At 39.3% G+C, this 13,811-nt stretch overlaps 2 protein-coding genes across 32 annotated transcripts in view; both read right to left on the bottom strand.

Annotated features, from left to right (window-relative positions):
• The window catches only part of RFTN2 (raftlin family member 2), a 53,486-nt gene extending 48,443 nt beyond the window's left edge, over positions 1–5,043 (bottom strand). Inside the window, exon 1 of one of the 2 annotated variants that reach the window (XM_083410314.1) lies at positions 4,335–5,043. In XM_083410314.1, the coding sequence (XP_083266440.1) occupies positions 4,335–4,473 (139 nt within the window). In that variant the 5' untranslated portion in view covers positions 4,474–5,043. The remainder of the gene's footprint in view (positions 1–4,334) is intronic. The other variant, XM_083410315.1, reaches the window with a different exon arrangement.
• Positions 5,044–7,248: 2,205 nt separating this feature from the next.
• The window catches only part of BOLL (boule homolog, RNA binding protein), a 36,906-nt gene continuing 30,343 nt past the window's right edge, over positions 7,249–13,811 (bottom strand). For 8 of the 30 annotated variants that reach the window (XR_014504731.1, XR_014504733.1, XR_014504736.1 and 5 more), the window contains exons 11-12: positions 11,934–12,124; positions 8,376–11,276 (exon numbers count right to left, since the gene is read on the bottom strand). Coding sequence is in view for 16 of the 30 variants with exons in the window: in XM_083412565.1 (XP_083268691.1) it covers positions 11,966–12,124 (159 nt within the window). In the remaining 14 variants the exon portion in view is untranslated. Of the gene's footprint in view, positions 7,437–8,375; positions 12,142–13,479; positions 13,519–13,811 lie in introns of those variants that run through there. The other 22 variants (XR_014504729.1, XR_014504734.1, XR_014504739.1 and 19 more) reach the window with 5 other exon arrangements.

Below are 13,811 nucleotides of genomic sequence, written 5' to 3'. Positions count from 1 at the left end.
AAATTAAAACAGCTTGGCTGTTCTGCTTATGGCTCTATATCACACCACTGACTCAGAGAAGCTGGAAGGATTAGTGGTTACAACAACAGGTGCAGGGAGAAAGCTATAAAAATTAAAATAGTAGCTATTATGGCTACAGGACAGATTGAGGGTTGGATATAGTCTATACTAAAAACCTTTATTTAAGAAACACAAACTCTATACATCAAGATAGCTACGTTCTCTGACCTATATAAACCACACACATTTGTAGGTAGGTTTTTACCTGGCACAATTTATTTTGATTTTGCTACTCGTGGGCAGGGCTAAGGAGTTGGATAAGGCACCAAGGCCTTGTCCCCTACAAATCCTACTTAACCTGTCCCATGGCTTTTTAGATTTCATCAGGCATTGTTCACATATTGTCGAACCTATTTTTGCATCAGTGGGAGCTAGGAACTTGTATCTATTAAAAGTAAATACGAAGGAAAAAGCTGAGATTTTCAGCAGGTGGAATTCCTGCTCAATATTAGATTCTGCACCATAGAGTTATCGGTTGCTCTGAACCATAATTTCAGCCAATGGAAATTGCAAAATTAGACGAGCTCAGATGGCAGCATTTTTTCATCGGTTTGCTCACATTTGTTTTGGGGACTGAACTGATTCTGTATAGTTATATTCTAAGCTTCCTTTCAGGACAGAGAGCTTTCAAGGTGGCCCACAGAATTTGGAAAACAAAATAATGTTGAATCCCAATAACACAGATATAAAACAACAGATTACAGACATCAACTTTTTAAGGCAAACCACTGTTAGGCGAACTCTGTTATGCTAGAAGTAACTTTCTCCCCTGGGATGGACAAAAGGCAAACAAAAATAAAAAATGAAATGAAATGAAAACTTTGTACTTAAATGACATGCAGAGTCTATAAATTAATTTTCAGTCAGTATTTAGGGAGGAACCAGAACTAAACAAATATGTGTATGCCAGATGTATCAATCAACTATTCCCGAAAGGGTAATCTATAAATAGATTTTTAAATACGTAAATACATTTTCAGATTACGCATTAAAATATGCAGTACAGGACAATGCAGGCCTGTACCCAACTATATCCATAAAATAGTACAATATAATTACTCCCTTTAGGCATTCACCAGTTAATATATTCAGTAACATATTCACACATAAATGGTACAATGTTATAGCTGTATCATGTGGCTGAAGCTTGTTGGGAATGTTCATGTAAGGTAGATGAATTATTCCAAACATTAAGTGTCTGTTTTCTTGGTTTTGTACAGTGTTTACATGTAGGTGTCATATTTAGATGGCATTGTTTGTTACACACACACACACACACACACACACGTCAATCCTAGCTGCACAAGGTGACCTATAGCCAGCTCCAAAATTTTGCTAAGATAGCAAACGAAAACATAAGATTAAGTGTTCTAAAGACTGCAACAAGAACGTTAGAAGCAGTAATTGTACCATGGAACTGCTGAGATGTTGCTCTTGCCTCTGAGCTGCAGACAGACACATCATTACGAACTTTTAGGATTAGGATGACATCCATAATTAGGTGATTATGGCTGCAATAATACTTGCCTGAACGTGAGCCTTAAAAAGGTAAAGGACCCCTGACAGTTAAGTCCAGTCGCGAATGACTCTGGGGTTGCAGCGCTCATCTCGCTTTACAGGCCGAGGGAGCCGGTGTTCGTCCGCAGACAGTTTTTCCAGGTCATGTGGCCAGCATGACTAAGCCGCTTCTGGCGAAGCAGAGCAGCGCACGGAAACGCCGTTTACCTTCCCGCTGGAGCGGTACCTATTTATCTGTTTGCTCTTTGACGTGCTTTTGAACTGCTAGGTTGGCAGGAGCTGGGACTGAGCAACGGGAGCTCACCCCGTCGTGGGGATTCGAATCGCCGACCTTCTGTTCAGCAAGCCCTAGGCTCAGTGGTTTAGACCACAGCGCCACCCACGTCCCTTTGAATGTGAGCCTTACATTTGAGTAAATATGCATCACTGTATCAGACTGCAAGTAAAAGGGATCTTGTGTCTTTGCTGAAATCCTAATGAGATTACAGTGGTACCTCGGGTTAAGCACTTAATTTGTTCCGGAGGTCCGTCCTTAACCTGAAACAGTTCTTAACCTGAAGCACCACTTGAGCTAATGGGGCCTCCTGCTGCTGCTGCACCGCCGGAGCACGATTTCTGTTCTCATCCTGAAGCAAAGTTCTTAACCTGGAGCACTACTTCTGGGTTAGCGGAGTCTGTAACCTGAAGCGTATGTAACCCGAGGTACCACTGTACAGAAAACTAGCTGAGTGCATCTAAACATTCAGATCGTGTTCATTGAAGGGTTTGCGAATTTAACAACAGGAAAGTATTTAAGCACAATATTGCTGACAGATTAGATTCAGAGTTGCTGCAGCGGGAACTCCGCTCACAGCGCTGCTTGTGGAAAATGGGTTTCGACAGATCTCTCCTTCTCCCTGAAAATCTGCTCCAGAGGGTCAAGCGGGGGAGGGGGGTTTGCTCCAGAACAGTGTGGGAGGTGGTGGAGAGGAAGGATGAATTTGTGAAAATTGCTTCCAGGGTTGGCACCAGTTCTGGGGGGGATCTGGGCATGATGCCCTCCGGGACATACACACACAAAACATCCATGATGCTGGCAAGATCCTCCGTAATAAGCTCGCCAGGTGGTGCACAGGAGTCCCAGATTTCTGTAAACAGGAAGGACTCCTGTTTGCAGAAGTGTTTGCAATTCAGCGGAGGCTCCTGTTGCAATGGCTGGGATAGGACAGAGGCAATCCAGCTCAGAGGACACAGCTGATGTGTTGGGGGAAATATTGGGATCCAGAACAGCTGCGAGGGATGACTGGTCACCAACATCTTTATTTCTTTGAAGCAGAGCGCCGCCCAAGGCTGCAGCCATCTATGCTCAGAAGCATTCTGGGGAAAAGAAAATGGTGGGTTGCCCTGGTAGTGAAAAAGTAGAAGGAAGATGCCAGCGCCTGTTGGCAGCCCCAGTGGGTTCTTTGGGGCTTAACATTTGCCCCCCACCAGGCCAGTTCCTGGGCCTGATTACCACCTTCTGATTACCAGAAGGAGTCTCTGCTGGATTGCAACCCTTTCCACGAATAGAGTCTTTCCATTTGCAAAACAGAAATTCTGGCTCGAACCCTGACTTTTTTTGGTATATGTCATGGAACACTGCAGTGATGTGAAGATACCTCCCCTCCTCCTTGCGATCAGTTGCTAAAACATATGTTTTAATGAAAAATAATTGTTTTTCACAAGAAATAACCACCATCAGACTACTTTCAGGAACGTCAAAGCTAGGCAACTCAAAATGCTACCTACCATGTAGCAAAACAAAAGCTGCAAACAAAATCTAGAATGCATTAAATCAATTGCCAATTTAAACTTATAGACCGGTATATCGCTTATGTATTAGGTAACCCAGCATGAGACTCAAAAGTATGTTGTCGTTGTTGCTACCGTTTATCCACACAAAGAAGTTTTGCTTCACCCAAAGAGAAATGAATGAATTGTATACAGAATGAAAAGCCAAAAATGCAGGTAATGGACTAAAATGTGTCCTGCACAACAATCTTCATGAAATCTATACTTGTAATCTGCATTAATATATTCTGGCTACTGCAACCATAGCATTTAAAACTAGTATCAGCTACCCACAAGAAGTGCTGTATAGCCATGGAGAAGCTACACCAAAACGTTTCAGCAAAACTTATGAGTCCCTGAAGCAACTACTGTACAGCTGAATAGAACTGCCTGTTTTTAATGAGAAGCCGTCTGGGGTCGGTTGTTTATGTTTTCAACTTTCTGGGACAGGGAGTCGGTTAGAAACAAGAAAAACCCTACAAAAGAGGGAAGTAGACCCACACTGTCTGCCTTTTAACTGCACAACATTCAGTTTTCCTTCCATGCCTGAGCTACAAAAACAAAACAGAACATGAAACAAAGAATAGGAAGCTAAAAGGTATTTTCCACTGTAGAAGTGCTCTTAAGTAGTGCTTACTGTCAAGTTTAACAGAACTGCCGATACTGACAGAAACTGGCTTTCGGCTATGCACAGATTTGGAAAAAGACCTTTTTTTCTGAACAGAGGCACCAATGCGCTAACTGTTACGTGCATACACATTTTTTTCTGGCATTCATACGCACAATTTAACACATTTCTAAACCATTAGCCTAATGATTAACAGTGACTGGTGTTGAAAGATTCCCGTGAATTAGTTTCCCCGTATCTAACCCAAAGAAATAAAATAAGGAAAACTTTTGCCCGTTTAAGCCTTTGGCACAGAGTACTGCTGAAACAAGATACCTACCTTCCAAAGTAAAATCAAGCAATATGTACTCATAAGCAGAGTCCGTCTTTGTTTCCACTTGCGGTCTCTTTAGCGTTGAAAATATTTTTCCAGGGCTGCTATCATCTGGGTCTTCTAGTTTTCTGAGTCCGCACCCCATGGTCACAGCCGGCAGGGAGGAGGAAGGTGCAAAAAGGGTGGAGGTAGAAATGGAGAATGCCACAAAATCTGTTTCCCTCTGATTGGAGAGAAAAAAAAGAAGAGGAAGGAATCTCCAAGTTTTAGATGCTGTTTACTGCTAGCCACAACACCAAAGAAAAAAGAATCTTCAAGTCCCAAGTTAGAAACAGGAGGAATTTTCCAGCCATAGTTACACCCAGGCGTATAACCCTTTATGCTTTCAGGCGACGAAGTCCTCCTGGGCAAGAGTGTTACTGCTCTTGCAGGAACATCCAAAGTGTTACAAACTTAGCAGAGATTTTCCATGCCACGTCAATTTACAGCCAGCCCCCGCTAGCAGTGTTCTGTTGCAGAGGGCACCAATGAGTGCTTTGTCTGTCCCTCTTGGCTGGCTGATAATGATGTGAGAAAACAACCCAAATAAAAAGTTCCTGCAAAACTTCAGTGTGATTCCCTTGCAGCCAGAAGGTCTGTTTTGCTGCAGTAGCAAAGAAAAGGGAACAAAAAAAGAGCAAGTCAGTCAGATAATGGGACCAGAGAGCCTCAACATGGTTTGAGACAAAATCGTTTCCAGAAAGGAAGTCAACTTCAAGAGGAAATTGCTTCTGGCATCTCAAAGGGGAGCAAAGTAAATGAAAAGCAGTTCAGACTCTTGTTTTAAATGTGAGTTTGGATCCGACTTCCTTCGCACAGGACAGCTGGGGGGGAAATGCACACAATAGCAAAAGATTCTCTTGGCTAGAGAGCAGTACAAATTGTATTTGGAGTAATTAACTTAGTAAGTTAAAAAATATGAAAAAGCACCTTCTCTGCTTTTGATAGGTCCCATATAGAAACAGTATGAAATATACATCATAGCAAACCCAGAGGAGGCATTTGATTCACATTATACAAGAAAGAGCTCTATGGCAATCTTTCTGTTAAGCTTCTGTTAATTCTTAAAACTTCTCTTTTAGGGGCTTTTTGCAAACAAAGAGCAAAGGAGTGGATTTTCAACTAGTTGCTTATACAGTGGTACCTCGGGTTACATACGCTTCAGGTTACGTACATACGCTTCAGGTTACAGACTCTGCTAACCCAGAAAGAATACCTTGGGTTAAGAACTTTGCTTCAGGATGAGAACAGAAATCACGCGGCGGCAGCGTGGCAGCAGCAGGAGGCCCCATTAGCTAAAGTGGTGCTTCAGGTTAAGAACAGTGTCAGGTTAAGAACGGACCTCTGGAACGAATTAAGTACTTAACCCGAGGTACCACTGTATTTGTTTTAATTTCTTCAGGGCATGCAGCCTAGCTAAACCACAATCTTATCAACTGCATTGTTCAAAGGCGTCTTAAGCCCCCTGTAAGTTGGCAGCTAGCATTAGAGATTTCGACATTGCAAGGGGTTGGACTAGATGACCCTAAAGGTCCCTTCCAACTCTACAATTCTGATTATATGATCCCAGCGCTTACAAGTCAATGTACTGCTTCAACTTTGACCTGTCTATGAATGATTTCTTTATACAGCTTATTTAAGTTTCCTTGAGAGTAAGACAACACATTTATAGTTATAGGTATAAAGAATAAAATTATTATTAAATTATTCATATTAGTTAACACTGTTTTGAATTTTTTATCTCTCTCTTTAGACTTGCAGAGATAAAGGCACTGGGGGCAGCTGTATAAGACAAAACAGCCCAAATTTCCCATAGAAGCTCAACATCAAAAAAACGAAGATCATGGCCACTGGTCCCATCATCTCCTGGCAAATAGAGGGTGAAGAAATGGAGGCAGTGAGAGATTTTACTTTCTTGGGCTCCATGATCACTGCAGATGGCGACAGCAGTCACGAAATTAAAAGATGCCTGCTTCTTGGGAGAAAAGCAATGACAAACCTAGACAGCATCTTAAAAAGCAGACATCACCTTGCCAACAAAGGTCCGTATAGTGAAAGCTATGGTTTTCCCAGTAGTGATGTATGGAAGTGAGAGCTGGACCATAAAGAAGGCTGATCGCCGAAGAATTGATGCTTTTGAATTATGGTGCTGGAGAAGACTCTTGAGAGTCCCATGGACTGCAAGAAGATCAAACCTCTCCATTCTGAAGGAAATCAGCCCTGAGTGCTCCCTGGAAGGACAGATCCTGAAGCTGAGGCTCCAATACCTTGGCCACCTCATGAGAAGAGAAGACTCCCTGGAAAAGACCCCGATGTTGGGAAAGATTGAGGGCAGAAGGAGAAGGGGACGACGGAGGACAAGATGGTTGGACAGTGTTCTCGAATCTATTAACATGAGTTTGACCAAACTGCGGGAGGCAGTGGAAGACAGGTGTGCCTGGTGTGCTCTGGTCCATGGAGTCACGAAGAGTCGGACACGACTAAACAACAACAAAAATGCTTAGTCATGCAGGGGTTATTTTTAGTTCCTGGTCTTCATGTCAAATTGAGATTTTAAAAATCTCATGTTGCTCCATCAGTTTATCATTCTGTACCAGGCTCGTTGGAGCAGTGGAAATAAGCACAATGAATAGGCAGTTGTGGGCTGAAACAGGCCACTTAATTTTGGTTTTACAGCAGATAAGCAGGGTTGGCATGGCAGGAGGGCAAAGATCTGGTCTGCATTCCATCAGCCCTTGCTGCTGGGATGTTTCTTGCTGCCAGTCGGCTGGGAAGCACCCATGGGAGATGTACAGCATTAAACGCCACCATGGCAAACAGGAGTGGAAGGGATTGAGGAAGCTACCAGAGTCTACCCAGAGGCCCAAATAAATGAGCTTACCTGAAGACCCTTAAGCTTTTTTGTGGGCAGCGAGGACCTACCTCTTAAGTCGTCATATAGCCACTTGAAGGCCGCCAGCAGCCCCTGGATCCACCAGCTCCCGCAAACAAACAAAAAATGTCCAGGCAGTGGGTGACCTGTTGGGTGTCCCACTGCCCTCTCAAGGAACGTGCTGAAGGTTTCAAAGGCTGCACATACAACAGATGGGTGGGTTACAGCATTAAAAACCATATTTAAAACAATTCAAAATGCCCCATATGTTTGTTGATGAACCAACTGCCCTCAAACATAAAGCCAGTTCTTCTGTTGTACCCGAGGAGCCAAAATGCTGTCTAGATATTGCATTTTGCCATTATTGCACCTTGCCTACAACACCTCACTTGCTAGTGGAAGGCTCCTTGGAGTCAGGATAACTACTAGAGTCACTGGGTACACCGGATGAGGATTCTTGTAGGCTGAGCACCTTTCCTATGTATCGCTGGGGACCCAGGACCTCCTGTGCACAGCTGCCTCAACTTCTCACGTAGCTGGGTCAGAAACAAATTAAAGGCATGCATCCAATAGCACAACTGGAGGGGCACCTGGTCTTATACTGCATTCCATTAATTTTGTCCATAGAATACAAGCGGAGCTGCGAGCCATTTCACATGGAAAGGGGCAAAATTATTTGAGGAGTTTCTCAGCTAGGTTTAAAGGCTTACTCTTGGAAATTCTGTTCAAGATTAAACGGTGGGGGGGGGGGGAGGTATTTTAAGGATCTATGTTTTGTGGTTAATTTCGTTTTACATCCTATTACTACAGCAGCAGCAACTAAGATCAAACAGCAACACATTGCCCAGTTTATTGCTTATAACAATAGCTGCTCAATACACAGGTAGAGTTAATGTGGCCATGTGGTCTGAAACACCAGAAGGGGAGCAATGACCCCCCTCCTTGTCCTCCCTCTAGGATACCCCTGAATTGGAATAATTAAGATCTAAACTATTCCATGACCCGACACCTTCAAAATAGTTCTATCCAGGATTCTGTTTCTTGATGATAAGGTGTTATATGAAACCCCCCTAACTTGCTTTTATTTTGCTGTCTCTATTATTTTCTAAAAAATAAATATGCATTACCAATAGTAGATAAAGAATACTTTATTTAGATGAAACTTTTGTTACAAAGCCATTGGCTTCTTAAAAATGGTACAAGCTACAGGAACCAATATTGTTACTGTATATCATACATTCATGGCAGAATCCAGTCCAGGGTGGGCCTAGCAGCCCTGCACAAATAGTTCATAGAGACATGCTTTCTCCATTGTGTGTATAGAGGTTGTGCAAAAGGCATTAGGTTGAATGGAAAGTCCATACATAGGCCTACAACGCTGCTTCCTTGCCTCATGCTTGTTTGGGATTTGTGTAAATCAAGGCTCTACTGAGCCTAACAGAATCCTTCAGTGTGACTGGATTATACCCATAGCTGAAACAAAAAATGACTAGAGAACAAATCTGTAAAACTTTGAAGTACTATAAAATTATTGATAAAACATCTTTCTGTACATTTATCTTAACTTACTTAAGGTTGCAGGAACTATAGTAAATGCATAAGGAGCCATGTTGGTACCTTGTTAATTTAGCTAGAATTGTATGACAATGCAAAAACATTCTACTTATGATCAGCATTTTTATGAACTACTCCTTATTACCATGGCAAAAGTAAACTCTTACATTCCTTTGAAAATATGTTAAAGAATACCCCACGATACATCCTGCTTTCAAGTGCCATTTTACAGCTATGTTTTGTTATCACACCAAAAGCTCTGATCGACACTGTCCAATAATGACGCCCAAAACAAAATAATACTCTTCTGCTATACTTTGTAGCATTGTTCAAAATCAGAGCTCCACAGTAATATGGAATTACCGTGTATTTAAAAAATCTAGTGTCTTAGTATATTTGTATACGTATCTCTTCAAATATCTTGCTTGTGACATTTACATTTCTTAAAAAGCTGGTGCCGTATGAGCGTCCCAAAACTACCATTTTACCCTAACATTTACACTAACACATATTACAATAAACTTACATTGTAAAACTATACTAAAATACAGGTAGAAAGTCTGTATGCAAAGCCATGTGTTCTGTTACTTTTGTCTATCTTATTAGTAGAATGCAGTTTGTTGAGTAGTTTATTTTGTTACATGGATTATAGAGTATGTTAAAAAGCATAAAGAAATAGCAAAGTGATATGTCAAATGACAATGTGATGATTAAAGTGAATTTTCCCCAGTTCACTAGCACAAATAACAATTTGGTGTTCACATTTTTCGAACATTTCAAAACAGTCATAGGAAAAGTCCTGTTTTAATTAACATTATGGTAGTTCTTCACTTATTTCTTAAAATACGTTTGGAGTTATGATCATAAACATTACTTAAATAATTCATTCAATCTCTAAATCTATGGCAAATATGATTCTCTCATGTATCCCAAATAAAAGTTTTAAAATCAGGATTGTAACACAGAGGGGTGTTGTTAATGTTTGCTTGCTAACCCTCAATATATAAATGAGGTGAATTAATAAGTACACTAGACTCAGGAGTTATTTTTTTCTATGGAGAAACATAATACGGGGGAAGGAATAGATTAGATTCAACTAGCCTTCAAGATAATATGGTTGACCAGGTATTAGCCCAAATTCTATAATGTAATGTTGCATTAAAAAAAAATCCATGCATTTCAAAAGGATTGATAACAGCCCTCAGATACAAAGGGTAGAAGACAGCTTTCTTACTTCTGTTATAACCCCTTAGAATTAGGTATGAGGGAGGGACCTGTTTATGCATTAGACATTTCTTTATATTACTATACTTGTGTGTATTGAGTTACTCTTCGCCAAACAGGGATAAAAAAATCTAATCCTGATGTTTATATTGCTCTCTTAAATGAATTAACTAAAATGGAAAGTCTTGGGTATTATTTAACCTGATATAAATATCAATAACTCCGTAACGCAAGCAGTAAGAACAAAGGATTTCAAGTATGAATGACATTGTTTTCTAAATTGCAGTTCTAAATGCCAGACATTCTTTGGACATCTCAATTTTGAAATATTTTCAGAAAATTATGCTTTTTTTAGTCTAATACACGAAGTAAAAATGGGAACCCAAGCAAAAGATTCAAAACTGATCCTGATTGCTTGGATGAAATAAGCTATACACAATGGTTTCATGATATACTTAGAAATAATGCCATAGTAACAGAACACATGGCCTTTTCTTGGCTACTTTTATATTGTTTACAAGGATATATACAACTGAGCAAATCCTTTCACAGTTATAAAGCAGTTTCAATAGATGTGAACACATTTATACAGATATATTTTAAAACCTCTGCAAATATAAAAACAGTAACATTAAACAGATAACCCCCAACCATTCAAGTTCTTTATACTTGACATAAAAACTACTTAAATCTGATAGTTGCTGGGTTATCACAAACATTTTTACAAAAGGTATAAATTATTTTTGCATATGATCTTTTTACGTTCTATAAAGGTGCAAACCTATTTAAAGACTCAAGACTGAACATGTTACTAGAAAAATAAATAAATTTTTAGTAAAAGTCTGAATTTATCCTAACTCCAACCACGTGTAATGGTAGGTACACTGTGGGAAAAGCAGGTAATAAGGTTGTATTTAAATGTTTGTTTATTTCCAGTTCGCTGTTAAGACAGTATCAGTAGTTCTTAAAAGATTTATTTAAATGCTACCTTGCTGACGTTGTATTACTGACTCTATGAAATCCTTACCTGACTTTTTTTTAAAAAAATAAAACAATTGGACTTCACCTTTGATAAAAAGGCTTCAATTCTAATTGAATACAGCAGGCATATTTATTATGCCAGAATAAGTATAAATTGAAAGACTACAGCAAAAAGCTTGTAAAACAAAAGCAGGGAATAAACAATTCTAATCCTTGTAGTGAAGAGGATAATTGTATTCCTCCTCAGGACATGATACAGGCAGTGATTCATTTTGATCCTGCACAGGGAGAAGACAAAGGCTTAATGAAAGTTTTCAAATACTGTAATAGATTATGTTATTAATGCAAAGCTTGTATTTTTGCACATCCAAAATAGTATCAAAAATGTGTGTAGTATTTTGTATCCTTCAGAACAGTATCAGTCACAAAAATCAGAAAAAAAATATGTGGACATTAGCAGATGGAACTACTTTTAATTTTTATAAACTAAAAAAAAGATTGATTTTATTTCAGTTGCAATATGTAAAACAGTATTTGCACCAAATTATTAAAAAAACCCCAAAAATATGCTTAAATACAAATGTTAAATAAAATATTCGGATTCCAGCATAGCATGCGTTTTCCATCAAGCAAAAACGTTTTTTAATATTGTACTTAGTCATTCTTGTAACCTATCAGATGAAAATGAATTTTAAGTTTGGTTTGCAGCACAAATACGCTAGTTTTAAATGGCATAATAAACAGCACATGTATAGCCTGCATATTTCTCAATTACAAGTCTGTCACCATATAAGAATACCAATTGATAAAGGTAACCATGATTTTATCCTGCAATTTATGTTTACAAGTGCAAGGTCTTTAAACACCTTACAAAAAGCAAGGACATTTTGACTTAGCAGTTTTCAATATACATTAGGAGCTACAAAATTACACACCTTCATATTCGCTATAAAGTATAACTATGGTGCTATTTAACAGTGTCTGTAGAGGAAGGAGCAGTGAGCACTGTGTCATCTGATCTGTAATCTTTTCTAGGATGAAAGTGAGGACTTCGTGCGTAACGAGGCTTTAAACTCATAGAAGAAGGATGAGAAAAATTTCTTCTTACAGAATGTATCCTGGCTTCCTATAAAGAGGAAAAAACTACATTTCAAAATAGCAGTTTATTACAACACATTTTAAGCAGGTATATGACAATTCTGCTAAATATATAAACAAAGTCTGCAAAGGAAGGAATTAATTTACAACACAAAATGACCACATGTGAACTAAACTGGGATCTTTGGATAAAGAGTGGTACACAAATCTATTTCATTAAAACAGTAACAGCAACAACAAGACTATATAAAACTATTTCCCACCCGACTTAAAAAAGCACTAAAAGAAACTCTGGCACGTTAGTTTTTCCATGGAATTGTTGAAGATTATGGAGTTATACCATAATAAAGCAAATTTGCTCTTGATTGTTTTCAATTTCCTGAGGGAAAATAATTTCAAAGAATTTTCTGATTGATCAGCAAACCCATCAGTCCTAGGTGATCACTCTGGTTAAATGTGAATTACCAAGTGTCAATTATGCAAAATTTTCTATTTATCCACAAATAATTAGTGCATGTATGCAAATCCCTACACTTGATTTTCAGCATGTTACGTACTACATCGTTCTTCTCGATTAGTCTTGTGCCAAGAACAGTCTCCTATAAATCAGGTTCATGAACAGCAGCTTCTGAAAGAGGTTGAAATCACCTCTTTCTCTCTCTCTTTTTACAACCATGAAATTCCTAGGCTCTCAGGTAGCTTCAGTAATGACGTACTTGCGGGACACCAGCTCTCTATTCAGTCAAGGTAGTCCCAGTACTATCTGGGTTAATTCACGTATTCCAGAGGAAACTAGTCCTATTTTAGCCACACTGGAACTAATGACACTTAAGGTAGTAACGTCTAACTTAATTCCCACTGTTTTTAATGGCATTAAAGCATGACTATTTTCTGATTTCCTGTTCCTTGGGCGGCCAGACCCAGCCATGGTCACTTATGTTCATTGCTCCTAGAAAGGATTATTGCAACGTGTATGCATTGTGTAGAAAGACAACATTCCTCAAATCCCAACCATTGCTAAATTTTATGAGACATTTTATTAAATCAGTTGCATTGTCTGTCGCTTATTTTTATATTTGTTGTTAGCCACTTTGGACAACTCTTCTTGGGGGGGGGGATGGGTTACAATTTTTATTAGAAAATATATATCTCTCCTCTGTCCCCAGTACTTATCTGGAAGTAATCACAGAGGTCACAAGAAAGATTCATCAGCCTGGAACTATCTGAACAAGGCTGAGGTTTCAAAGGAATGTGTCTTGTTCTAATCTAAGGGAAAGAGATTACCCAAGTCTTTTAGAATTGCCCATAACTGGGTGGGAAAAAATACAGGTTGATGAACAATACCCAGGTTGATGAACTGGTATTGAAAATACTGTAGCATACCTATCACTCCTAGAAGTACTGCATCAGCATCTCCAAACCCTGAGAATAAATTAACTCCACCTTGTTAGTTATTAGACAGAAACAGTATGATCAATTGCTATCTGAATATTCGTTAGTGTTTACTTTGTTCACTTTACATTCCTAAGTGAGCATGTGAAGCTTATCCTGTTTATTTCAAGGTTTCCCCATTTGTTTTAGACCTAGAGGCCCAACTGGGAGGCTGGAGATTCCTCACCCCAATTGAGCTATATATACTGTGATTCATGTTGAAAACTGGGGAGGGGCGGATTTTCTAAATCCATCTTGTAATCTACTCCAAGGTAAGTCACAGA

This window comes from Podarcis tiliguerta, assembly GCF_965153285.1.
Source record: "Podarcis tiliguerta genome assembly, chromosome: 1".
NCBI classification, from domain to species: domain Eukaryota; kingdom Metazoa; phylum Chordata; class Lepidosauria; order Squamata; family Lacertidae; genus Podarcis; species Podarcis tiliguerta.
Note: the sequence above shows the minus strand (reverse complement) of the source record. Positions and strands in the feature narration are given on the sequence as shown.